Source organism: Rissa tridactyla, chromosome 1 (assembly GCF_028500815.1).
Source record: "Rissa tridactyla isolate bRisTri1 chromosome 1, bRisTri1.patW.cur.20221130, whole genome shotgun sequence".
In the NCBI taxonomy this organism is placed as follows: domain Eukaryota; kingdom Metazoa; phylum Chordata; class Aves; order Charadriiformes; family Laridae; genus Rissa; species Rissa tridactyla.
The window spans coordinates 139,038,663-139,064,928 of record NC_071466.1 but is presented as its reverse complement, the minus strand read 5'-3'; the positions used below and the strand labels follow the sequence as shown (position 1 = coordinate 139,064,928).

The 26,266-nt window shown below is 39.9% G+C and overlaps 1 protein-coding gene across 5 annotated transcripts in view; it reads left to right on the top strand.

Annotated features, from left to right (window-relative positions):
* The window catches only part of LOC128908446 (potassium voltage-gated channel subfamily KQT member 1-like), a 516,130-nt gene that overhangs the window by 25,564 nt on the left and 464,300 nt on the right, over window positions 1-26,266 (top strand). For 4 of the 5 annotated variants that reach the window (XM_054198677.1, XM_054198695.1, XM_054198699.1 and 1 more), the window contains exons 3-4: window positions 4,271-4,361; window positions 21,875-22,001. In XM_054198677.1, the coding sequence (XP_054054652.1) occupies window positions 4,271-4,361; window positions 21,875-22,001 (218 nt within the window). The remainder of the gene's footprint in view (window positions 1-4,270; window positions 4,362-21,874; window positions 22,002-26,266) is intronic. The other variant, XM_054198688.1, reaches the window with a different exon arrangement.

The window sequence follows — 26,266 nt, the reverse complement described above, 5'->3', positions numbered from 1 at the left end:
TACAAATACACGTACTTTTTACTCTGTGTGTGTGTATATATATATATAAAGTGCATGTGTGAGTAAATAAGTAACGTATTATGCCTATTTGTATGCTCTTTTATGTCTATATTTATACGTGTATTTATTTTCTGTATTCTATATTCCGTATTATATATTCTTGTATTGGGTTTTGGTGCCCCGGCATTGGCAGTGGGGGCTGTGGGGGGCGGCCCCTGTGAGGAGCGGGCGGGGCCGCTCCCTGCCGGACACAACCGGTTCCAGCCGGCTCCAACCGACCCGCCGCGGGGCACGGCCCAGCCCCTCCGCCACGGGTGGGGTGCCTCGGGGAAAACACATTAAGGGAAGGCCAAAAACACAGCATAGGCTGTGAGGGGAGAGGGGAAAAAAAATAAAAATAACATGAGAAACATCCCTGGGAGCATGGAGGTGAGAGGAGCAGCAGGAGGGGGAGGAGGTGCTCCAGGCAGCCGAGCAGAGGTGCCCCTAAAGCCCCTGGAGAGCCCAGGCTGGAGCAGGTTTATCCTGAAGGACTGCAGCCCGTGGAAGGGCCCATGATGGAGCATCGGAAGAAGTGTGAGTAGAAGGAAGGAGGGGCAGAGACAGTGTTACGGACTGACCGCAACCCCACATTCCCCATCCCCTCTGTGTGGCTTGGGCTGCGTGTGAGGGAGGGAGGTAGAAGAGCTGGGAATCACAGAATCATAGTATAGAATGGTTCGGGTTGGAAGGGACCTTAAAGATCATCTAGTTCCAACCCCCCTGCCATGGGCAGGGACACCTCCCACTAGACCAGGCTGCTCAAAGGGCCATCCAGCCTGGCCTTGAACAAAGGAATATAGCCTGGGAAAGGACGCTGGGGGGGGAGATGATTTAGTTTTCTTCGTTTCTCCCTATCCAAGTCTATTTTAACTGGCAATAATTTAAGTTAATTTTTCCCAAGTTATATCTGTTTTGCCCATGACAGTAATTGGCAAGCGGTTTCCCTGTCTTTATCTTGACCCACGAACCTTCTCATCTAATTTTCTCCCCTTGTCCTGATGAGGAGGGGGAGTGAGAGAGCGGCTTGAGTGGGCATCTGGCAGCCAGACAGGGTCAACCCACAACAATTCTATAGTCTATATAGTCTTTATATTATATATCTATTTCTATGTATAGAAACCTATGTATATACAAAAATGTGTGTGTGTGTATATATATATATATATGTATTTATATGAGCACTTCCTGGTCCAAATGAAATGAGCAGCCCAGTCAGAGGGTGGTCCGAGATCATGTGGGTATGACAGTTTCAAAAAAATGGCAGCCATCCAATCACAGAGAAGTATGAAAACATGTGGGGCATGACATAAAAAAACATGCATCTTCACATATATCATGGAGAGGAGCATCCCTCTCTGATGCCTTTCTCATGTAGACAGGAAGAGGCAGCTGGTCCTATCAGGCTGTCACAGGGCAGCCTGTGAACAAGTGGTGTGTGATGTTTTGTTAAAAAATGGCAACTCCTGGGGGCAGAAAAAGGTGAAGGGAACAGATGAGGCGACTGGAAGATGTACAGGGCTTTGGGGCAAGTGGGACACATGGTGGGCACTAGGGGTAAGGCTTCCACCACCATTAGTGTGGTGGCACCTGTCCCCGCTCATGCCGGGTAAGGGTTGTCCTCACGCTGCTTTTGCCCTGTGTCAAGGTCCCTCTGATCTGTCACCTCTGTGCTGTACCCTGGGGTCCCATCTGTGTGCACTATCCCAGGTGTAGTCTGGCAAAAGGGAACCATCACTACCCTTCACATGCTGGCAGGGCTACAGGGGATGCAGCCCAAGATATGGGCAGTCTTCATCCAATGTGGGTTTGAGCCTGCCCCATACCACGTGCAGGAGCTGACATTTGTTTATGTTGAGTTTTATGAGATTCCTGTTGGCTTGTTCCTTTGCCTGTCCCGACACGTCTAACCAGTGGCTCTGCCCTCAGGCTTATTGACTGAACCCCTAGTTTGGTGTCACATGTGGATTTGATGAGATGCATTTCTTCTCCCCTTCTGGAACACTGATGAATATGTTGACCAGGGCAAGTCCCTGGTTAGACTCCTAAGGAATTCTTCTTGTCACTGGTCTCTAGGTTGAACATGAATTTTTGCCCTTCCTGATAAGCTCTTCCTACTATGTTTTTCATGTGAAAGTCATCAAAAGCACACTAAGCATAGTTAGTGTGTTTATATCTGTTTTCTGAAATCTCAACATTTCAATAGTAGAGCCACCGGGGCTGTTAGTCTGTCATTTGTTTTGAAGTTCTTGAACTAGCCTTGTCAGTAGTGTTTATCTTCTTCAGAAGGGTTTCTCATTGGAAAAATGTCTCATTACATGCAGGATTGTTAAGGTTTTAATTGCTGGTTTGGGAGTTTGGGAGTTTAGGAGTTTAGATACAGCCTCTTGGCGTGGAATCACAGGAAATGACAGCTGGACTGGCTGGTACACAAGATGGAATGTTTCTGGATGTTAATGGAAGAAATTTCAGTTTTCTTATTTTTTTCTTGTTTTCTGCATGACCTTAAGAGATGGTGAAAACTGTAGTGCAAACATATCAGAAGTCTGCCTTTCTGGTCTGTCCAACAGAGTTTTTCATACCTCATTTATTTTCACCAGTTGTTTAAATGTTTAACATGTTGCCAATGGTGGAAAGACGGCTGGGACATTGTACACTTTAAAGTAATGGGTATTCTGCCAGCATTTAAGCATTTAATCAACTGAGTGTGATTCAGTTGTACATTTTGTTTTCCAATTCTCATGGCTTTTTAAAACTATTTTGCTTTTTTAAACTATTTTGGGGGACAGGAGTTAATATTGAGACTTTGAGACTTCTAAATTTTTTTGTTGGTCTGAATAGTGGTACTAGAAATACTGTGGTAGTAGCTGTTTCTTCTGCATTTATGTATGCTTTGAATTTATGGAATGCATTTAATGGAACATTTTTCAATGAAGTTATTGTTTCTCACTCCAGTCATATGTCTAATTCTACTTTAATTAATGCATTATCAATTATGATACCTTTCTACCACAGCACATAAATTGTGTAGCATGAAACATTCACTATAGCAAGCTATGGGAAATTATCACAGAATCATAGAATGGTTAGAGTGGGAAGGGACCTTAAAGATCACCTAGTTCCAACCACTCTGCCATGGGCAGGGACACCTCCCGCCAGACCAGGCTGCTCAAAGCCCCATCCAGCCTGGCCTTGAACACTTCCAGGGATGGGGCATCCACAACCTCCCTGGGCAACCTGTTCAAGTGCCTCACCACCCTCACAGTAAAGAATTTCTTCCTAATATCTAATGTAAGTCAACGATCTTTCACCTTAAAACCATTACCCCTTGTCCTATCACTACACTCCATGATAAAGAGTCCCTCCGCATCTTTCCTGTAGGTCCCCTTTAGATACTGGAAGGCTGCTATAAGGTCTCCCCAGAGCCTTCTCTTCTCCAGGCTGAACAGCCCCAACTGTCTCAGTCTGTCCTCATAGGAGAGATGCTCCAGCCCTCTGATCATCTTTGTGACCCTCCTCTGGACTTGCTGCAACAAGTCCATGTCCTTCGTATGTTGGGGGCACCAGAGCTGGACACAGTACCCCAGACGGGTCTCACCAGAGCAGAGCAGAGGGACAGAATCACCTCCCTTGACTTGCTGGCCATACTTCTTTTGATGCAGCCCAGGATGTGGTTGGCTTTCTGGGCTGCAAGCACACATTGCCACCTCATGTTGAGCTTCTCATCCACCAACACCCCCAAGTCCTTCTCCTCAGGGCTGCTCTCAATCCATTCTCCACCCAGCCTGTGTTTGTGCTTGGGATGGCCCCGACCCACATGCAGGACCTTGCACTTGGCCTGGTTGAACTTCATGAGGTTTGCACAGACCCACATCTCAAGCCTGTCAAAGTCCCTCTGGCTGGCATCCCTCCCCTCCAGTGTGTCAACTGCACCACATACCTTGGTGTTGTTAGCAAACTTGCTGGGGGCACACTCAATCCCACTGTCCATGTACTTGATAATGTGAGTTTTAGCTATTGATGTAACTGTATTCAGCCATCCTGTCGTTTTTATTCCATGTATCTTAAAAGTTATTGAATGCAAAATGATGATATTCACTTGACTAGCAAGAATGAACTGGTTAAACACAAAGTACTTGTGATGAAAAAAGTTATGTGAATGAGAGCTAAAACTAGATCTAGATTTGCAGTTCAACTTGACAAGTCACTAAACACTGTTTTCATTTTACAGATTTCTCTTGGTGCTGATCTGTTTAATATTCAGTGTACTGTCTACTATAGAGCATTATTCTGAATTTGCCACTGGAACCCTTTTCTGGATGGTAAGTGACCATTTTTGGGAAAGACTCAAGTCAGTTTGACTAAATCTAAATTGCTTTAGCTGAACAAGGGAGATAACAGTTAAAAATCCTCATGCTACCAGGACATTTAAAATATTACCTGCTTTTATTGAAGGAAGCTCATAGTTTAATGAGGATGATTATTTTCTAGATCTGTAAACTATGAGGGTATGTGGTAGATTAACAGTTTTTATATATTTACTTTTCATAAACTATGAAACTGTAGCTCTTATAGTGGATGACTAGTGTTCGTCAGTCTTACGCAGTGTGGAACAGGATATTCTATAGGCAGGAATGTATTTTTAAAAAATATCTCTTCTTAGTCATATGGTAAAAAATTGGCCAAGAACCATGGTCTTCAGAAGTATCTGAATCTTGGGGGTAAGTTATTTCTGTTGGCCTAGTTTGCCGGTATATAGAACAGGAAGGAAGAGCTCCTATCACATTTCTATGCCTCAGTGATTTGGCTTTGAAGTTGGTACTTGTTAACTGTTGTGGCTGTTAGCAATCCACTAGGGTGTCCGGTTCTTCTTGAGCATACATGAAATTTTGTACTTGGTGTTTTGCAAAAGCATAAGGACACTGTGTGGCTTATCAAATATCCTTTTCTTGCTATTGGAATCTTTAGTAATTTAAACAACAGGTGTTGTGACAGAAAAGTCTGCTCACCTGGAGGTACACAGAGGTTGCTTATTGTTTTCACGGTAGCCAGGGAACAATTCCTTTATCACTCGACTGGGTGTTTAATTTACAGATGAAATGTACCTGAACTGTGCTACTAGTCCTGAGCTATTAAGTCTCTTAAAAATGTGAAATCACATCCAGCAGCCATCTATAAACTGTTGCAACATACATACAATATTTTTAAGTGTTAATTTGAAGTAGGTGAGAAACAGAAGTACAAATAATTTCCATGAGGACTCTTGACAATGTTCCTTCTCTGTTCTGCCCTCTCCCTCTTCACCTTAAGAGGTGAAGAATGGCGATGAACCATTCTTGATAAAAATGGAGTAAATCACTTTTAAACAGAGCTCACAATATCTGTAATTTTAGCCACTCAAATCCTCTGATCTCAATGTGTGATAATCTCAGTATTCTTAGTGTAATTTCTTTTTGCTAAGTGGTGACTTCTAATGTGATGGATTTTGGTTTTCCGTCTGGTTTGAAAATAAAAATCGGTTACTTATTTGTTTTCCTGTGGCTTAGACTACATTAGTATATGCGGCTTTCATGTGCAATTGACTAAGCCATCATTAGGATCCCTCAGTTATTCTGGGATTTTGATTAATGTTAATCCTGTAACAAGTGTTGCTTGGCCTTTAAACCATGTTCAGTGTTAAGCAAAGTGCAGTATTCTGCCCGTGATATGTAGTCTTCTCATACTCACTGAAGGATAACCACCATCCAAAACAGTAATACTGGCAAGGATTCGGTGCTTAGTTGATTGTTTTCGTGTAGATGATAGGTGCACATGCAGACACATATTATTGTTGGACAAAAAATAACTAGATGAAGACAGATGTGTTGTTCACATAGTGCCCACATAGCATTGACATCTATTTTTAAGTGATGTTATCATCTAACAAATGAATCATGCATAGTCAGTGACAGTGCTGGAACAATTTCTTGGTCTTACGCTGCAGGATACCTCTCCTGAGTTTGTTTTCCTCGCTGCTGTTTCCTGAGCTTCCTTCCTAGAAATGGCCAGCACAGAGGTTAGCTGTTCTCCTGGCTACACTAAGTTCACTTGCCTAGAAAGCATTTGTCTTAAAACTATGGGGTTTAGAGTTTCTTCTGAAATAAATTCACTTCAACTACAACACTTGAAAGACTGCTTTTAGGGCAAATTAAGTCAGTTCTTTTTTGTAGACTTGCGACATTTCTGTGTCATTGAAGTAGATATGGCACATTAGTAACAGATGTAACTGCAGATGTATCCTAAGCCACTAAAGTCTTGTGTTTTAAAGACTAAATTTTGTAATGTTCTTAATACATCTGGGTGGTGTAAGATAATTTCTTGTCAAGTGTGAAACCTGTCCTCATTCAGACAAGTTATGTGAATATAACAAGGAGAGAATATCATATCAAGAAGGCCCGCCAAAGCAGTGTTTGTAGTTTGAATGGAAAAAGGGACCTGAAGAAGCAGTTGCTGGAACTTAAAGTAAAAAAAGCCCCAAACCCTTATTCCCCCCACTCCCTGTCAAGCATATGTTTTCGAGTCTCTGAAAATTTAAGTGAATTCTGGAGGAAAAAAAACCATCTTTCCCCCTGCATTTGAATGTTAAGGCTAATCTGTCATCTTTGAGACTACTGAAGCTGTTGCACAGCCACAGCTTCTGATATAGGCTAACGCTAGACCTCCCCAAATGCTGTAAATTGCTCTATTTGATGTCCTTGCTTGGGCTTAAAGAAAACTTTTGTTCTTTGCATTTATGAGGAAAAGACAACATGTAAATCTCCATTTGATCGTCATTGCGGTAAAATCAGTTTACTTCTGCGGTAGTAGGACTGGTAAAATTGCTTGTCTTGAGCTTGCAAATCCTGTCATTTGAAGAATGATTTTGTTCTCATACCACCAAACACTTTGTGTATTCACTGCCACTCTTGGAAGGGTTTTTGCCAGCTCTGTGTGAGATAATCTAATTTAATTTTTCCATGTACTTACATACATTGTATGATCTTTGGTAATTCCTGGTTGTGTTTTTTTTTTCTCCTCTGACTATTTAGCAAGCCAGCAAATGGGGGAAGTGGCGGTGGCATTGGCACAATGAATCGTGCTGATAAACACCAACAGAATGGATAGTGAAGAACATAATTCCTCCTGATTATTTTTATTTTTACTTGCAGAGAGAAGCTTAGCATTTCAAATAGTGTTTAAAATGGATTACAAGACTTCTAGGTAGAATGACAATGTACATGTTTTTTCACAATCCACAAAGCTTAAGTGTACTTGCAGTTGTTTTTTATTCAGATTGCTACAGGTAGTGTGGTATGATAAGGAATCTCTCATTTCCCCTGCTTTCCTTGGTCCTGGACCTGTACTGTGGGGAGTTTTTTCACTTGTCTATCCATCAGTATTTAGGAACTGCTGCATGAGAAAGTTCTTGTACAATGCCTGGAGAAGTTAAGGCAATACTACATTACCATCTGCCTTCTAAATTTGCACGGCCTGCCACTCTCTTCAGCTCCTGCAGATGCTGGAATTTTCCAAACAGGAAGGGCAAATAGGGTTTTCCAAAATAACTGTGGCCACTCTAGTTACAGACTGCATAATGGGAGTCAATAGCATCTCCAGTTGTCATAGCATGCAAATGCTGGATCTCGCAGAACTCTGGAACCACGTGCCTTGGTGGTTTCTTCTTCTCATACAGTCATAGAATAATTTGGGTTGGAAGGGACCTCAGGAGGTCTCTTCAACCTCCTGCTCAAAGCAGGGTCAGTGATGAGATCAGACCGGGTTACTCAGGACATTATCCTGTTGAGTCTTGAAAAGCTCCCAGGATGGAGTCTGCATAGCCTTTCAGGGCAGCCTGTTCCAATGTCAGACCATCCCACAAGGTGAAGAAGGTTTTCCTTATATCCAGTATGAACCTTGTTTCAGCTTTGGTTTGTTTTCTTTTATCCTTCTACCGTGGTCTGTTTTCTTTCATCTTCCTGACATGCACTGCTGTTAAGAACCTGGACCCATCTTCTCGATAACCTCCTTTTATGTATTGATAGGCAACTCAGAGGTCCCCCATGCATTAATTTCTCCAGGCTGAACAAGTCCAGTTCCCTCAGTCTCTCCTCATAGGACATGTGGTCCAACACCCTGACCACCTTGATGGCCCTATGGTGAACTTCCTCCAGTTAATCAAAGTCTTTCTTGTAGTGGTGGAAAAAAAGCAGGTGCAGTATTCTAGATGCAGTCTAATGAGTGATAAGTAAAGGGGGATAATTACTCCCCTTGTTCTCTTGTTGTTAGCTTTTATCACTTCCTTACATTTGGAGGAGATTGTCTTTAAAGACCTGCTAGCTATCCTGAGCTTGTTGACCCTTCAGAGCTGCCTCTCAGGGCATCCCAACTATCAGTTCCCTGAATAATTGGAAGTTTGCTCTCCTGAAGTATAGGGTCTTTACTCCCTTCAGGATCTTGAATTACATTATTTCTTGGATGCTACACCCAAGGTATTGTCTGTCTCCAACTAATTTTTCCTTGTATATCTGAACAGCAGACCCAGCTGTGTTTCATTCACAGTTGCCTGCTCAATACCTATACCTAAAAGTCCCGAAACACTCCAGAAATATCTCAGATTGCTTGCATCTCACTGTGTTGCTCTTCAAATAGGTGCTAGCTGAATTAAAGTCCTCTATAAGCACCAGGGCATGATCTAGAAACTTTCTTGAGTTGTTTAAAGAAAACTTTGCCTGCCTTCTTATCCTGGTCATTTGTTCCGTGACAAACTTCCACCATGATGTCACCTTTAGTGGCCTGTTGTCAGATCCTGATTTGGTGCACTAAGTGCTTAACACCCTGTCATGCCTCTTTTATGTCCCCTGTCTGATGTCTCTGTGCATTTCTTCCAGTATCTCATGCCCTAAATATTGGAGCAGGTACCACTTTAAGAAATCCTCCACTTTGATCATCAGAACGAATTGGCAAAACTGAGCAGCATACTGAGCCAAAAGAGCAGTGTGAGCGATGACTATGTGCAGTTCTGTAGCTGGGACTGCTGAAAAGAGGGAACTTATTCTATTGTATATTAAGAACAAGTTTCTGAAACAATCCAGCCCAGGATGGTGTTTATGAACTTGGTATACACTCTCACAAATTATCATGCCATGCCTGAGTACCAGTATGTGGGTAGTTAGGGTATATGGTATGTTCTAAGAGTAACAATTTGAGGGTAGGGGAAGGGGAAGGAATGTGGCTTTCTTGCCTTTTTGTGGACCTCGTGGTAAAGCCTGGCATGTGAGGATCAGAACTTGGGAAGTGGTTTAAAATTTCTTTTAAAAAATGGATTAATACTTTTGGCAAAAACAGGGGGGGAAACCCTGTTAAATGGCTGTCTTTTTTTTTTACCCTACTTAATTACTATGTAGACACTTTTGGCACTCATGGAGATATTATCCAGGGTTCACTTGCCTTTTTAATAGCTTCTTCCAAATACAAGTCAAGAGCAGTGATTATGGGATTTCCTACAGTCAATCTTGAGTCAACACTGTTCGCTTTCTGCCTTTGATAGAATTGACTGCTAATTATTACTTGTGTTTATTTGCAACCTTCCCAATGGTTTTCATAAGTGCTTCTTAAATACCATGTGACTGAGTGCAGAATGGGTTTGTGATTCCTGCCTGATCTCCAGCACTGTGTCCCCGTGCACTTTTCTCACAGGGACATAGCTCTTGAAGGGTGTTGCTCTTGAAGATGGTAAAACCTGACAGCTGTCTTTTTGTTCCATCTTCCTTACCTGTTGCTTGTTATTCTTTTTTTAACATCAATTTTTTTCAAAATGCATATTCTGAGAAATTAAGACAACAGGCATAGCATTATTTCTTTTTAATCGGAAACCCCACCTGCCTGAAGTAATTTCATACTTCAGTTCTTCACTGATATATTTACAACTGGTTTGGTAAAAATTAAGGGAAGAAAAAGTTAGTCTTTAAATACTAGAGTTGGTTTTAATCTACTTGTTCTTAAAATAAATATATGCACTTTTATCATTACTGTGGATTCCTGTCATGGGTCAACTCTATTTCCATTGACCATATTTCCCAGACTTTTTAACCATTTTACTTCTTTTTGGTTTCACTTGTTGAAATTTCCCCTGTGAGTTCAACAGATCAATCAAATCAGTGCTGATTGCTTATGATGTCTTTCATTAAAAAAATTTTGCTTGCTCAACTGTTCTTTTTAACTTTTAATATTTGTAACTTGCATGTAAGTCTTCCTTTTATACTCCTTGTTCTAAGCATGATCCTTTAAACTCTTATTTACCGTAGTGTTTAAAGTTATGCTTCCTCTTCAGCCACTTTCTTCTCTGGGAGATCATCAATCTTACATGGACATGTCTGCTTCTTGATGTATAAAGCTTTCTTTCACGTGTCTGTGTATATTATTAAAAAAAAATATATATTTTCACTAGTTAGTTTTGTTGGGTGGTTGTTCAAAGTGAAGAGTGTCTTGAGCTGTTCTCAAAGAGTTGCTGATGTATTAGCCCAGACTTTTTGCGCGACCATAGGCAAACCTTGAAGTTGTCTGAGTGCAACATCACAGTAGCTAAGTGACTGAGACTAAAAATAAATAAAGCGTTTAGGAGTACTTTTACTTAAATTTCCCATGGAAATTATTGTTTTTATTTAAAAAGTTTATGCCACAAAAGGAAAAAATCCATCTTTTCAGCAAACCAGACATATGCTTATGTCCATCTATTTTTCCAGACTTCCTTCATTGTCCCTTTTAGGTAACATTTTATCCTTCCACTTTGTCCCAAATTTTAATCCCCTAATATATACAGTTATGATTTTGTCTTAATGTAAGATTATTCTATTGAAAAACTTAAAAAGTTGCCAAAGCCTCTTGTATGGGCTTTTGCCTATACAGTAGGAGGCTGTAATGTTTTCTTCATGATCTAGTAGTTTGTGTGTCAGTTTTGATTTGTAAATGGCATCTAGATCTTTAAGGATATGGCACGAAAAAATAAACTATAAAGTGGGCCAGGTGTAATACCTCCTTTAAGAATTAATCTGATTGAGTGTTTTCATGGTTAGAGGTCATATATTTTTCTACCAGGAGAGGTCACCATGGTAGTTTACAAAAGACAGATTTTTATTTTTATTGTAAAAGACCCTGCAAAAAGAGAGTTTTAGCTCGTGGGAGTAATTTCACTACATGTGCTGTTCTAAAAACAAGAACAAAATATTATTTTTATCATACATGTGATGTTTTTACACACTATGAGCAACAGAATAGAATAAATCATCAATTTGTATAATGACAGTGTTGTAGGTGAAAGGGAAATTTTTCACTGCTTTAATATCTTGATGTTAATTACTTTTTAATTTCAGAATACCAAGAGTGTTCTTGATTTTGAGAAAATAGAATATTCTGCTATAAATCATATTGATTCATCTTTGTTAATTTAATTTCTACTTGTATGCCACGATGTATTTAATGTTGTGGTCATTGCAATCGGAATGAAGGAGAGAGAGGAAATATTGTTTGTCTTAATGCGCTTTCCAATTCAGAGCACATAATCCAAATGTGAAATCACTACAACATTTTCAGGGTAAGTGGTAACGGCAAAACTGTGTAGGAATCGATATACTGGATTGGACCAAAAGCTTAACTACTTCAGTGTTGTATTTCTCATAGTGGTCTGTTTTCAATGCAAAAAAAAAAGAAGTCTTTCTTACAAAACTATTATCTATTAAAATAGGTAAAAATCTTCTGAATTGTTTCTTTTGCTTTCAGCAGGGGTCACTACATTCTAGTCCTGTTCTCCTGATGAGTGGTTTCTTACTGCAGTTTTCTCGGGCTTATGGGATAAGACTTCAAAGGGCATGTGCTGTCCTAGGAGCTTTCTGCAGCAGAGACACAAACAAGGTGGATAGTCTTAGTGTTTCAGCTGGGATCACCTTCCCTGTTTCAGCAGGGCTGGATACTGGATTCCAGTGGTTTTCCTAGATGACCTCAGCTCCTGCGGTACCTCTTCCTCTGGGAGACAGACTTTACACATCCGCTTTCCTCTGACGTGTTTCTTTGCTGGAAAAAGCAACAGCATATCTTCCAAACACATTAACACCTGTATTTCATAGCGGTACAGTACTAGAGGATACACAATACCTTTAAAGACTCTCTCTTCAGGATCCTCACTTGTTGCCTCTAATGTAGGCCCTCACTGCCCTCTCACATTGCTTGGTTGCTAGCAATCCTGAGGTAGTGACTACATTTAGCATGTAGCTTTTATTAACATGCCTGTGTTTGCAAATCCTGTTGGAGGAAAGGCTGAGATGTAAGATTAGGAGCTCCCACATCAGCTGCTGCTTAAGCTTTTCGGGAGAGAGGCTCACGCTGTGGCTTTATTTAGGAGTCAGAGCTTAAGGGGAGGATCTCATGAAAGAGTTCTAGGCTGCAGGTGGGTCACATTGGTCTGTGTCTTTCCTGAAGTCACTGCTTGGTTTTGCCTTTATATAATGATTTCTTCTGCATCTTATGCTGTGAACACACCCTCCTGCTGTATACATAGGCTAGGCTTCCCAGAGTACACAAACTTCAGAGTACCAAGTGATAGTTGGCTTATGTAAGCCAGCTAAGGTGTGTGTGTTTTTAACCACTCTGTTTCTGAACTGGACCTCAGAATGGCTTTTCTTTTTTGAAAGTAGTGAGTTGATGACACCATTTTCAAAGTGTGTGTTTTTAAAAGAGGACGTGCTCTTCCTGTCTGCGGTGGAGGAGCTCTCCCGTTCCTTTATTTTTGCTTCTGCTTTTATCCCTTCTCCCATTTAAGCTATATAGTCATGTCATAAAATGCTGTGTCATCTTTAATCTGTTAGCAGAGTAGAAATAAGGTTGCGTGGTGTGTAAACTTACTTTAGTCTTCTCTATGATGTATGGTGAAGTGTATGTGTTCTAATAGGTTTCAGGGCATTTTCTCCATCTCATCAAAGCAATTAGTGTTAGAAAGAAAAATGGTGGATATTTTAACCATTTCCTGCTTTTGTGCCAATTTATAACTCTAAATCTGTGCTTTGCCACATGGCATTAGCACTTAGGGCCTTTTCCAGATCTGTTTAATAAAGTGATATGTTGATAATCTAATAGTTGAAGTTCACAGGTACTCCTGCTGGCCTCACCAGATCAGTTCTTACAGATGATAATGGATTTCTTAGAGATTATGGCATGCAGAGTAGGTCCCATAATATTTAGTGGCATTTTGTGATATTTGTGTAGTGTATATTATGCCTCTGTTACAGCAGGTGTTAATGAGGTGTCCAATCCCTCAGTGGCACTGACAGGTAAACTGCTTCAGTAGAAAAATACACTATTTCTTCTTTTAAACTATGAAAGAGTTAGACTATTAGCGTAGAATACATCTGAATTAATGACTCAAAAGCTTTTGCTTTGTTCTTTTATTCCCTGTAAACCTCTTAGAGAGAAAACAAGGAAAATCCTTGCTTCTTTCTGAACTTCTTGTTGGTCTGTAAGAAGAGGAAAAAATAGATCAGGAATATTGTATTATTACCATATAAAACATTATTAAAATAGATATAGAATATTGTTTCATACATTAAACATATTAGGAAAAATAATTGAGTCCACAAGTCTATCACCACATTCCATAAGCTTAAGTTGTCTGCTAAGTAATCTTGCTGAGTTGCCATAGTCTTTCTGGAATCAAATGTAACAAGCTTCTCCATGTGAATTATGATACAGTTATTCTTGTGGCTTTTATTACCTTGTGGGTTGCTCTAATGCAGTACAGAACATGTTGTGCTGGATGATTGCTGTGTGCTTTTCAGCTATCTAAAATAGAAATCATTGTGCAGTACGTATGGCTGAGACGAATTAACAAAGGGCTAACTCCTAATGTCTGTAGTAAAATTTTACTCACTTCTTTCTATAGCTCTGTAGAGTTTTCTGTGCAAAGTGGTTTTAGAATGTGGCCCAAGAGACTAGAGAAACATTTCTTACTTGGGAGTGAGAGGAAGGTGGAGAGGTACATGCAGGATTTTTCCAATTCCTCCCCTTGAAATTTTGAGACCCTCCCAAATCAAAAGGTTAAGAAACATGGATATGATTATTTACAGTTCTGAAGTGGATATTCACATTAGATAGATTCCACTCCAGGAGCAAAGCTAAACCCTTCACATCCTACCAGAGGTGGTGCTTTCAGGTCAGGCTTCAAGACATGCTGTTGGGGAACTGGAAGGCGCTGGGGTACTGGTGGATCTTTACAGAAATTAAGAACTTCAGACATTAGCTTCTTGAATCTTTTTGATTCACTATTTGGTTGTGTTTGCCCTAGCAATATCTTTCTGAATGAAGCAATTCTAGAAAAAAGTACTGCTCAAAAATAAATGAGACTGTAAAAATATTGCTGCCTAAATAGAAATAAAAAGTAAATCTTACCATCTGACTCGCACAACTCGCTTGAACGGTAGTTGTCTTTTTAAGAAATGTTAAGCAAATCCATTCGTATCCAAATGACAGACTTTTGAACATTAAGTGCATTTGTTTCCTCTAAGAGATGTAAGGCTGAAAAAGTTAATGATACTATAGCACACTAGCAGTGTTTGACATCTTTTCTTCCATATATTGGATATTATATTTTCACATATAAAGTCTGTCATCTTTATAAGAGCAAGCATGATGGTAGAAATAAGCATTTTCAGTATCAGTAGGTTTTCGTAGCATTTGAGTAACTATTAAGCTAAACAGGTCACTAAATTGACATTTTCAACTCTAAGGACTGGAAAACCTTGAAGCCAGGTTATCAGATTAAATTTTGGACATAAGTACACGTGTGCAAACATTTGGACTATTAAACCTTTATGCCTGCTTCTGAGGCTTCATTGTTTTGAGCTGCCATTCCTTGATTGAATCTTCGTGAGCACACACTATTCATTTAGCCATCCCACTTCCTCCTTTTACCCGAGCACCTAAATATTCCAATAAAAAAAGTGAAGAGAGCCTTGTGTGTGCTCTCCACCTAAAACACAGCTGCAGCTGAGAAAATACTCGTCTTTTTCATGTGTGCACTTTAATCACTCCAGCCGAACTCCTTCCCTTCTCCTGCTTCCCCTGTGCAGTTATCCATAACTGTACTGGAACACATTGTAAATTCCAGGCTATATATTTCATTTACACATGCTCCTGTATAAAATACTGATTTTCTGTGTTAATGTGAGCATTTTTCTATTTTGTCATCAGTGACATTCTTGGGTAAAAGTTGATGGATTTTCCACAAGAGTTTCTTATTGAATTAGATACGGATGGAAGTTATTTGCATACATATTTCTCTTTAAGCTTATTTTTTCCATATTTTTAATAAAATTAATAAAATGGAGCTATACTAAGAACAGCATAAAAATGATTATGTATTAGTTTATGATTTATTTTGTGGGGAAGAAAAAAAGACTTATGCAGTGGCTAGACTTACGAAGAAGAAAAAAAATACAGAGATGAAGTAAGTTTAAGGGCTTCCACCTGACTGGGCAAAGAATATTATAGGCGTGTGTTTTGGATTTTTTTTCCCCAGACAACAGGGACAAGCACAGAAGGATGGAATGCTGCTACTGACTTTAGCGGAGATATTAAGATAGTATGAGCCCAGTTTAACATCTGTAATTATATTATAGGTCAGTTCTTTACAGTGGACAGGCAGTTACTACATGTTAAATGCTTTTCCTAGTATTACCATGCCAAGTTGAATTGACAAGAATATCCTTTACCACTAACAAAACAGGAAAAGACTAACGTGTGAGTGTGAAGAATCTGGTCTGCACTGTTGTTTCCTTACTCTGTGCTCCACTTCCTGGAAGATAATTCGAGTTGCAGCACTGCCTAAAGACCCTCTCAATGGGTACATTTGTCAATACAGTGTGCCTCTGGCTGTGCCTCTGGAGCAGATTCAGTGCCCTAGGCAAAGGATGCTGCTCTGTGTTTTTCCACACCTGTCTTGTGATCCTTCAATGGGTCATGGCAAACGTCCTGACAGTTTATGGCAGCTGTTCTGTTCAAAGAATATGCATCTTTGCTTTCCCTTTCTTTCCTCATAGGAGTTCAGAGAAGGGTTGCTGAGAAAAATGGAAGGCTGACACTGAAAGCTGACTGCTAGATAGAGTAGCCAAGGATATGTATTAGCCCTATTTTGTTCAAGCTTGATGCGGCTCTGATTTTTTTGAGGTAATGGTTTGTTCCTACTTGTTATTTTTGGGTTTGATTTCATTAGAGGAGTTCATCCCTGGCTTTTTGTTAACGCCAAATGGCTTTCCAGGTTTATGAAATCTTCTGAGAATCCCCATTATGTATTTCTTTCTTCACCACTTGCAGAAGAAGGGGAAAAATACTACTGGGAGCCTAAATAAAAAAGTTTTGCAGAATCCGTGTGAGTGTAATACCATTTTGAAAGCAAGGGTTCTGGAAAATTTCAGAAAGCTGGAGAAAGATCTCAAACTAACACACAAATGGATTGCCAACCCAGAACATATTTGGCATACTGTTTAATTTGCAGATTATTTTTTGCAGATTTTTTCTGGTTTCTGTTTTGCCCACAACTCCTTACCATCTTTTGTTCCCATTTTGGCGAGAACAAGTGTTTTTTCTGATTTTCCAGAAAACTGCTGGATTTTTTTCTTTACCAGAAGGTAGATGTGAGGTAATAAATTTAAGGTTCTGAAAAGTGTTTATGTGTATAGCAGGAAAGGAGGCAGGTTGGGGCTTTTTTAGAGGTGAACTTGGTGAAGTGAAGCTTGATCAGCCTTGACGGCCCTGGAAATGGATGTCTTCTATCTTTCATTAGAAGTGTACACAACACCAGTGTAAGTTTCATAATCTTCCTTCTTTTATTTTTTTGGAGGGACCACCTATAGAGCTATGATGTTTGTCCAGTTTCCATGCTCTTTTGGTCTTTGGCCTGTTTGAGGTTGCCAACAAACGTGTTAATTGCTGTGGTTTTGGTAATGTGGACACCTGTCCAGGACAAAATGAACTGAGATCAGCAATAAATTTCAAATTTATTGAAGATGTAGGTTCCTCGTTCTTCCTCCTTCCTGTCAACAATTTATTTTTCTTTTCATAGACTGTGCAATCTTATTGACTTCAGCAGGATTTCCCAGATGTAACCAAGATGGCTTCTTGTTGGTAGCTGAAATAAATTCATAGGTTCTGGAATGTGCCTTGAGAATAAAATACCTTCAGGCCAGATGTAGTTTTAATTTCAGCTTTTAGAAGTACCCTCAGAGGATCATCAAGGAATAGCCTAAGTCTATGAAGTTTTTGCTTACTCAGCACTTATTGCTTGTCTCCTTTCTACACAACTACACAATTTTTTACCTAACTGACCCAGTGATTTTAATATGCAGTATCTGTAGAAATGATTCTTCCACTTCCATTAGTGTTGTCTTTTAGGACCTACATTGAATAAACTGCCACTGAGTGGCAGAAGCATGCTTTTGAGGCAGTTGGATGGCACATTTGTTTTCATTTAAATTGCTATGGATATCTTCCCTTGTCAACGGGTAAGTTACGAACACTGTCAACAAAATCGCATAAGCTATGCTTTCTAGTTGCGTTTCTTCCTCTAAGACTGTGAGCACATGAATTTCTAAGGTGGAGCTCAGTGGAACTCAGTCATTTTAGTCTGCAGATGAGGATGTAGAACTGTTTGTTTCTGAAATGCTCTTTCAGTTCAAGCTTTGGTACTAGGTTTCTGACTAATTGCAGAAAGAAGTGCTCATGACTGCAAAGCTGCAGTGCCATTCCCCCAGGAGGTCTAGTAGGTCCTTGTAGACAGTTTTCTGCTTCCTTTGGTGGAAATAAGAAATCCTTCATAAGAAACTTGAAAACAAATGCTACTGAATGATGACACCAGGAACCTGCTAAAAATGTAGACAATTTAATAAGAGAGAGAGCATTTTAAAGATCCCTGAAGTCCAAGAGTTGTTTTCCTTTGAAGATTGTTCTTGAATTGTGCTTTGACTATTACGCTTGGCTAAATGTTTGCATTTAGATTTCAGACAGAGCACAAACTTAGAAGTATTACTTGTAGAAGCTCTAGATAATACATTAATTATAAAATCCAAACTTGTGGAGCTAATTTGCTGTGTATTTTCTTGTGTTTCTGCCTTGAAAATGTGCTGTAAGCTTTCTTGGCTTTCTACTAATCCTTGGTTTCAGTCAGGCTGAAAGTGCCATGAAAACAGAGGAAGACTGTGCGTATTTTCTTCGTTCTCATTCCAGGCAAAACAAGGAGGTAGAAGTGAATACAGAAATGTTAACCTAACTTTGTTAAATGTCAAAATTGACATGAAGTTTTGCATATTATTGTTGAGGTTTTCTTATCTGTTTTTCAGCTTTGAAATGTTTTGGTCTCTTTTTAACCATTCAGAATGTCAGTTTTAAAGACATGTTGGCATTTTTATTCAGTGAAAATTGTGATTTAAGTGTGTTCACTCTTTGGGTGCTTTAGAATTCCCCAGACGCAGATTGCAAGCATGTTTAAATTAAAATACAAATATTTTCCAAAGCTGTAATTTATATAGTAGGTGTTTGGCGACTCTGAGTTATGGGATACAGTTTGGGTTGGAACAAATCCTAGAAGCTGTATTTTGGTTGTGCTAGAATATTGCAATGGCGGAAGAAAACAAGGACAGAATGAACCAAGTTCTCAACAAATCTGTCCACGTTCCGATCCTTTCCTAATCTGCTATCTTTAGAAGTATCTCAAAGTATACCGATCCCTGTTTACGTACAAATGCTTTACAATATAGTGCTATAGAGGGAAGCAATCTTAAAATATTGACCATTCATTTATTTTATATGCTGTATATATACTGCTTGCCTCAGTCGCTGAGGCGAGCAGCTCCGATGCTGGAACGATCTGATCAGCAGTGGAATGCCCTAGCATGGTGTACCGGGGGTTCCTGAACCGGAGAAACCTCAGGCGAGGAGAGAGACCTACCAGGACCCTGCAGCTTGCGTGACAGTGGCTAACAAGACCTGGGTAGGGCTAGCCCCCCTACCCCTATATAAGAGACCCCTCGGGAGTGCTAGCGACCAGGCCATGGCACAGTGGTTTGCGCAGAAGGGCGCTGTAGCTCTGGTGACTCCACGAGGGAGCAATGGTGTCCATCCAGCAGAAGGTGGTGTCCTCTCTAAATTCTGCACTTCCCAGACAGAGCTCTGATGGGAACATGCTGCTACCCAGGCATCAAGCTGCAGCATGTGCCTTACTCTTATGCCAGTATTGAATGGCAGTAGTGAGCACACCTGTGGGAGGTGTGCCCAGGTAGAGAAACTTCTCAGCTTAATGACAGAGCTCTGGGAGGAGGTGAGTAGGTTGAGGAGTATCAGGGAGTCTGAGAGAGAGATAGACCACTGGAACTGCACCCTACCCTCCCTGGGACAGGTCTGTCAGGCAGACAGGACACATGATAGGATTCCCTATCCTCTCTCCACATGGCTGAATGCGATGCCCTAAGGGTTAGGGGGGAATGGTGACAATGTCCTGCCTGGTGCAGCAGGCATGTCTCCCCGTAACTACCCCACCTTCCCAGGTGCCATTGCCTAATAGGTACGAGGCTCTGCAAGTGGAACTGAACAATGATGAGGACGATGGTTCATCTAGCTTGGAGATGTTGCCAAGGTTAAATCAGCCTATGCCCTGCATCAAAACTGCTTCCATAAAGAAAAAAATGCTGGTCATTGTTATAGGAGTTCCTCTTCTGAGGGGAAAAGAAAGCCCAATATGCAGACTGGAGCCACTTCTTAGAGAAGTCTGCTGCATTCCTGGGGCCCAACTTAAAGATGTGAAGAGAAAACTTCCTAAGCTGGTACAGCCCTCAGATTATTATCCATTATTGATTTTTTCAGATAGGCAGCAATTAAGTTGTTACAAGAAGTCCAAGTGCAATCAAGAGACACTTCAGGGCCTTGGAACGAGTGTTTAAGAGACCAGGAGCACAAGTAGTGTCCTCCTCTGTCCTTCCAGTTGCAGGGAATGATGAAGGAAGAAACAGAATGACCCAGCAGATCAATACCTGGCTCTGTGGCTGGTGTCACCGAAATAATTTTGGGGTTTCTGATCATGATCATGGCTTGGTTTACACAACACCAGGCCTGCTGGTGACAGACAGGGTACGCCTGTCTTAAAGGGGAAGATGGATCTTTGTGCAGGAGTTAGCAGGGCTCATCGAAAGAGCTTTAAACTAGATTTGAAGGGGGAAAGGGATAAAACCAGACTCACTAGAGATAAGCCTGGACATGGCATGCCAGTGTTTGGGGGACGGTGCGCTAGCAATGTGCTGAGTACACTGGAGCACATTTGAAATGTCTCTATAATAATGCACGCAGCATGAGGAATAAACAAAAGGAGCTAGAAGCTTTGGCTCAGTCCCAGAGTTACAACAGTGCATTGGCATAAGCAAAACCTGTTGGGGTGAGTCCTGTGACTGCGGTGCCATGGTGGACAGTTATAGGCTCTTCAGGAGGGATAGACAGGGCAGATGAGGAAGGGATGGCGTTGTATGTAAGGGAGGGAATGGATTGTATGGCGCTTACAGTTGGTGATGATGCAGTTGAGAGCCTCTGGGTAAGGATGAAGGGGAAAGCAAATAAAGAAGATGTTGTTGTGGGAGTCTACTATTGACCACCCAGCCACGACAATGACACCGATTAATTATTCTAAAACAAGTTAAGGGATATCTGTAGATCAACTGCCCGTGTCCTGATGGGTGATTTTAGCTTCCCAGACATCAACTTGCAATATCATACAGTGGACACAAACAGGTCCAGGAAATTTATGAAGCATGTTGAAGATAATTTCTTGGTGTGGGTACTAAGGGAGCCAACTAGGAAAGGTATCGTCCTAGATTTGTTGTTTGTAAACAGAGAGGGACTTGTGGGCGAAACGGTGATTGGTGGCTGTCTTGGTCACAGTGATTACGAAGTAGTTGAGTTTCAAATGGTTGGCGATAGGAAAAAAACTGCCAGCAAAACTTCAACCCTAAATATGGGGAGAGCGACTTCGGGCTGCTAAAGTTAGTAAGATCCCCTGGGAATCTGCTTTTGAAGGGTCTGGGGTCCATGAATGCTGGTCACTTTTTAAGAGCCGTCTCATAAGAGCACAGGAGAAAGCAATTCCAAAGTGTCAGAAGTCAAGCAAGCAGGGTAGAAGGCTGGTTTGGCTGAGCAGGGATCTTCTTCTATAACTTAGGTGGAAAAGGAAAGTGTATGGGTATTGTAAGGAAGAGCAGGTGACATGGGAGAACTACGGAGACGCTGTTTGCCACTGTAGGGAGAAAATTTCATGCGACCAAAGCTCAATCAGAGTTTAAGCTGGCCAGCACTGTGAAGGACAACAAAAAAGGCATTTTTAAATATGTTAATACCAAACAGAGAATAAGAGATAGCATTGGGCCATTGAGGTTGGTTGCTTCACAATAGCCTCTATTCCTTATTTTTAAAAATTGTAAGTTTTGGAAATAAACAAAACAAAAAGAATATTGTGGTTTTCCCTATGACATACTGATGGAATGAAGCTTAAACCATCCTTTTATACATGCAAATCACATTCAGGAACAGATTACATCTCCCTTTTACATACTGGCTGGCATATATGTATAAAAATTGAACAGATTAGGCACAATCCTTTTAATTGCATATTTCATCTCAACAAGTTTATTTGTATAAATAGGAAAAAAGTTGTATAAATAGTCATAGGAAGAAATTAGATGTGTAAACTGTAGTCTTTTAATGAAAGAAAACTGATATTTTGTCCTTTTAATTCTGACAGGAAATAGTTCTGGTTGTGTTTTTTGGTGCTGAATATGTGGTCCGATTGTGGTCTGCAGGCTGCAGAAGTAAGTATGTTGGCTTCCAGGGAAGAATACGGTTTGCCAGAAAGCCAATATCAATTATCGGTAAGATTTAAACCCTCCCCCCCCCTTTTTTTTTTTCTTAACTTTGCTATTAATCTCCATTTTAGAGTAAAGATGTCAACTACTCCAGAGCCCATATTGCAATTCTGAGCTATGATGTCTATCACTCAAACATTTGTCTATCTATCTGCCTTGTGAACCTATGCAATTATTTCGTCTTTTGGATTGCTAGAAATGAACATTTAAGATATGGCTGTGAGACACAGGAAGGCATCAGTTTAAGAAAGGCAAAATTATAAAGTGAAGAAATGTGCAAAGTATAACTTAGGAAAAATTCCCCTGCATGATACTAAAGTTGAGCCGTTTTAGATCATTTGAGGGATATTGTAGGTAGCATCTCTGGACTATGAGAGAGTTTAAGGGGAGAGATGACTAATAAAACCTGTGGAACAGTGAGGGATTAATAAAAAGTGACGTTCAGACAAAACTGTAGTAGGCCATAAAATCAGCGTTTCTGTTTTAAGCCCATGTTTTTATATAGAATCCAGTAGAGCTGCGAATTTTAGGCTACTCAAACACCAACTCGTTGAATTTTAAATAGAGCAAATTAGGAGAGGTGAAAAGGGGAGAGAACGAGCTGATGTTTCCTTGACTATCTCTGATTTTATGAAACAGGGCAAAAACTCAGGAAACAACATATTCTATTATACATCTGGATGTGGGTAGTGAATAATGTGATGAGATACTGTACTCAGTTTTGGGTTATTGAGAAAGAAGTGTTTCATTACATACAAACAAATTCTTCAGCTGCTTCTAGAGCTGATCTAGTTTCATGATCTATCCATGAAGCCTATGGGTAACTTTTTTTCCTCCTAATCATATTCTTGACTTCTCTTTCAATTAAGAATTGCTTCTTAGGCAGGTATATTAGAGTACACAGCTGCAGGAGAAAATGTGTCCGTCCCATGAAACTGTGATTTCAACTTGGTAATGGTTCTAGATACTGGTGTTGTGCATCTGCCACAGTAAACATGAATGTTTGTATACCTCTTGGAGAAGATACAGTATTTTTTGTTTAGAAAAGCTAAGAATGACTACAGTTGGTTGTGCATTCAAAGGTATCAGTCCTGTTCTTACATTTAAAATTTCCCTGAGAATACAATACATTTAAAGTAAAGATTTCTTTTTACATATTAAATGCAGATGGAACTGTGTCTACAAGCTAAACGTGGGAAATACCTTTGCCATGAATGATGAAATCATAGTGACTCATCATTTTCAAAACAAAAATCAAACGCAAACACTAGAAAAAGAAAATAAAGGATTAGAATAGAATTAATACATTAGTGCAAAAGTCTTTATTTTAAAATTAGAAAATATAATTGAAATGTCTTTGATATCAGAGAGATTTCTCATATGGGTTTTTGTCCACACAATTGGATTAATTCTTAGAAAATTCAACTTGGGCATCAATTTTGAACTTCTTTAATTTCTCCCATTCTCTTTCCTATTTTCCCCTCTCTAATTTTAAATAAAAATAATTTTGGTGCTTATTACCAGAAAGTGGTTCAGTAGTCAAGCCTAGTTATTACTTTCTTGAATAAACTTGTTTTATATCATTGCATTCTGTGCTGCATAAAATAGTATTTTAACATGCAACTTCTGTCTTCTATAACTGGGCATCTTTGCGGACAGATCATAGGTGATTACAAGTAAGTGAGAAAAGACAATTCTGTAATTAAAGAACCTGTTAGGAGACATAGATTGAATTCATTCTCAGCATACCAAGAATACGTAGAAAAATCACTTTGTCTCTCCATGCTTCTTCATTCCCTAGTTCACAGAATGAGCATGTTTAAAGAGTGTACAGTGCTCATATACTATGTCAGCAGCAGTAATAGTGATACCTTTCCTAAATATTGATTTAACACTTCCATTAGTTACTATTCCAATAGGGTTAGAGGGTTAGCAGCTAAATGCTTCTGAAAATCCCAGCCTAATTAGGCTTTCATGAAAGGCAGGTACCGAGCACAGGCAAAATGAAAATGTTCTTTCACAGCCTCTTTTATCCTTTTCTTGTTGTTGCGGAAACTGTCACAAAGAACCAAATTATGTATTAACTTTTGTTTCTCCTGGTTTTGACAGCATACAGTTTGAAAGACGTAAGGGGAACATAAGTTACTGGTGTGAAGACCTGAGTACGCATTTGTGTGCCCATCTCATATTGTCCTTAAGCAAAGCATAATATAACTTTATTTATGAGCACCTGAGCACATAATTGGTTGTGTATGCAGCTCTGATAAAGCGTCAGCACCTGCTACATAAAGCTCCAATAACCTTGAATAAAGCTAACTTATGAAGTACCTATAGAATACAAAAGTTCATCAAAAAAGAATGTGATGTAAATCAAATTCAAATATGTATATGTTCAAATATAATCTGTTTAATTGGATGTCATATTATCTCCAGACTACTAACAACACACCTCCAAGCTAACAGCTATTTCCATTCTGTTAAATACTATGGCAACTAAAAATTAAAATACAAATGCAAATATTTTTACTGTTTTAAATTTAAAAATGATTAATGCTTTTAATCAAAAAGCTGAGAATTGCATACTACAAAGTGAACTTGTGAGAATATTAGAAACAAGTCAACAATTTGCTCAAAAAAGCAGTACTGAGGTAAGCTGCATTATAGGTGTTGCTATGTGCTATGCTGAAGTTTATGCGAAGCTAAGTAATATTTCTTTGACAAGCGGATTTTTAGATGGCAGCTGTTTGGAATTTCTCAAGGGTTCAGAGCATAAGAGTAAGCCACATGGACAGTGGACTAGCAGTGGACTGGGTTTTCAAATCTGTGTACTACACGTGCAAAATTGCAGGGAGTGTGATTTATGTAGGTCTGTCATCTATATTACATAGAAGACGCTGTGACATTTTTGTCTCTGCACTTCTTGTGTGTGCATAGACACGTTTCCCAACATGTAAGTAAGTAGAAGGTTTGAGAAGGATATCCACATGTGATTGTGTCTAAATTACTGGAATTCAATTTTTAAAATCACCAGGGCTTCCTGACACTTCCTTATTTAAAAACTAACATAAATACTAATGTAATGCTGATCTAAATCCTAATGCTTGTTATGGTTGAAGAAGTTATTTAAACAAACATTGTCCCTTTATCTTGATATTTTCATGCCAACTGTCTGCTTCGGTTTGAGTCTTGTGGAGACATTTCACGCGAAATGTTTAAGCTGTTCCTGAAAAAGGCAGTTCTGGCGGAAGCACACTTTGAAGGAGACACTTGATACTTAATGAGAAAATAGCTTTTTGATTATCACTGAAAATCATCTCCAAGCTGACTGACTAACAAGCCTCTGAAAAATTGGTAGCTTATTTATGTTTAAAATGCACTGCTAGAGAATGATCCTATATTCTTCAAAGATTCCACCTGCAGTGAGCCTGCACAATACAAATTTCAGGTTTCTCTGAGCAACAGTTCTGGGGCTGGACGTGGAAAATCTGTTGATTTTGGTTTTATAGTGCTCTTCCTGAAATTGCCCAGGGCACATGGAAAGGAAAAATACCAGGCTCAAATGCCAAGGTGAATTGGCAGGGTAGGAGGAAAGGACTGGGACATACAGATTCAGTGAAATGACAGGAGGATAGATGCTGATGTAAGGGTCTAGGAGAAGAAGGTATAAAGAGACTGACAAGCAAGCAGGAAGCTGAAGGAAAAAATCAGAGCTCAAAATACATGGGATTGAAAGGTGGCAGTGTAAAAGCAGAAGAATATGCTGAAGACCTTGAGTGTAAAATAGGACTGTTTGTACCAGTAAACTGGGATTAGTATGAGAAGCCTGAAGATTGGAAACTGGCATGAAAATTAGAAACAGAGAGAAGCAGAGATAGAAGAACAGGTTTGGGGGAAAAATTGAAATACCTGTACCATCTAGAACACACTCACAAAAAAGTGGCAAGTCAGATTGGATGGGAGTACTCTTTGCTGGGTAAAAAACTGTCTGGATGGCCAGGCCCAGAGAGTCGTGCTGAATGGAGTTAAATCCACTTGGCAGCTGGTCATGAGTGGTGTTCCCCAGAGCTCAGTATTGGGGCCAGTTTTGTTTAATATCTTTGTCAATGATCTGGACAAGGGGATTGAGTGCACCCTCAGTAAGTTTGCAGATGACACCAAATTAGGTGGGAGTGTCGACCTGCTTGAGGGTAGAAGGGGTCTACAGAGGGATCTGGACAGGCTGGATCCATGGGCTGAGGCCAACAGTATGACGTTCAACAAGGCAAAGTGCC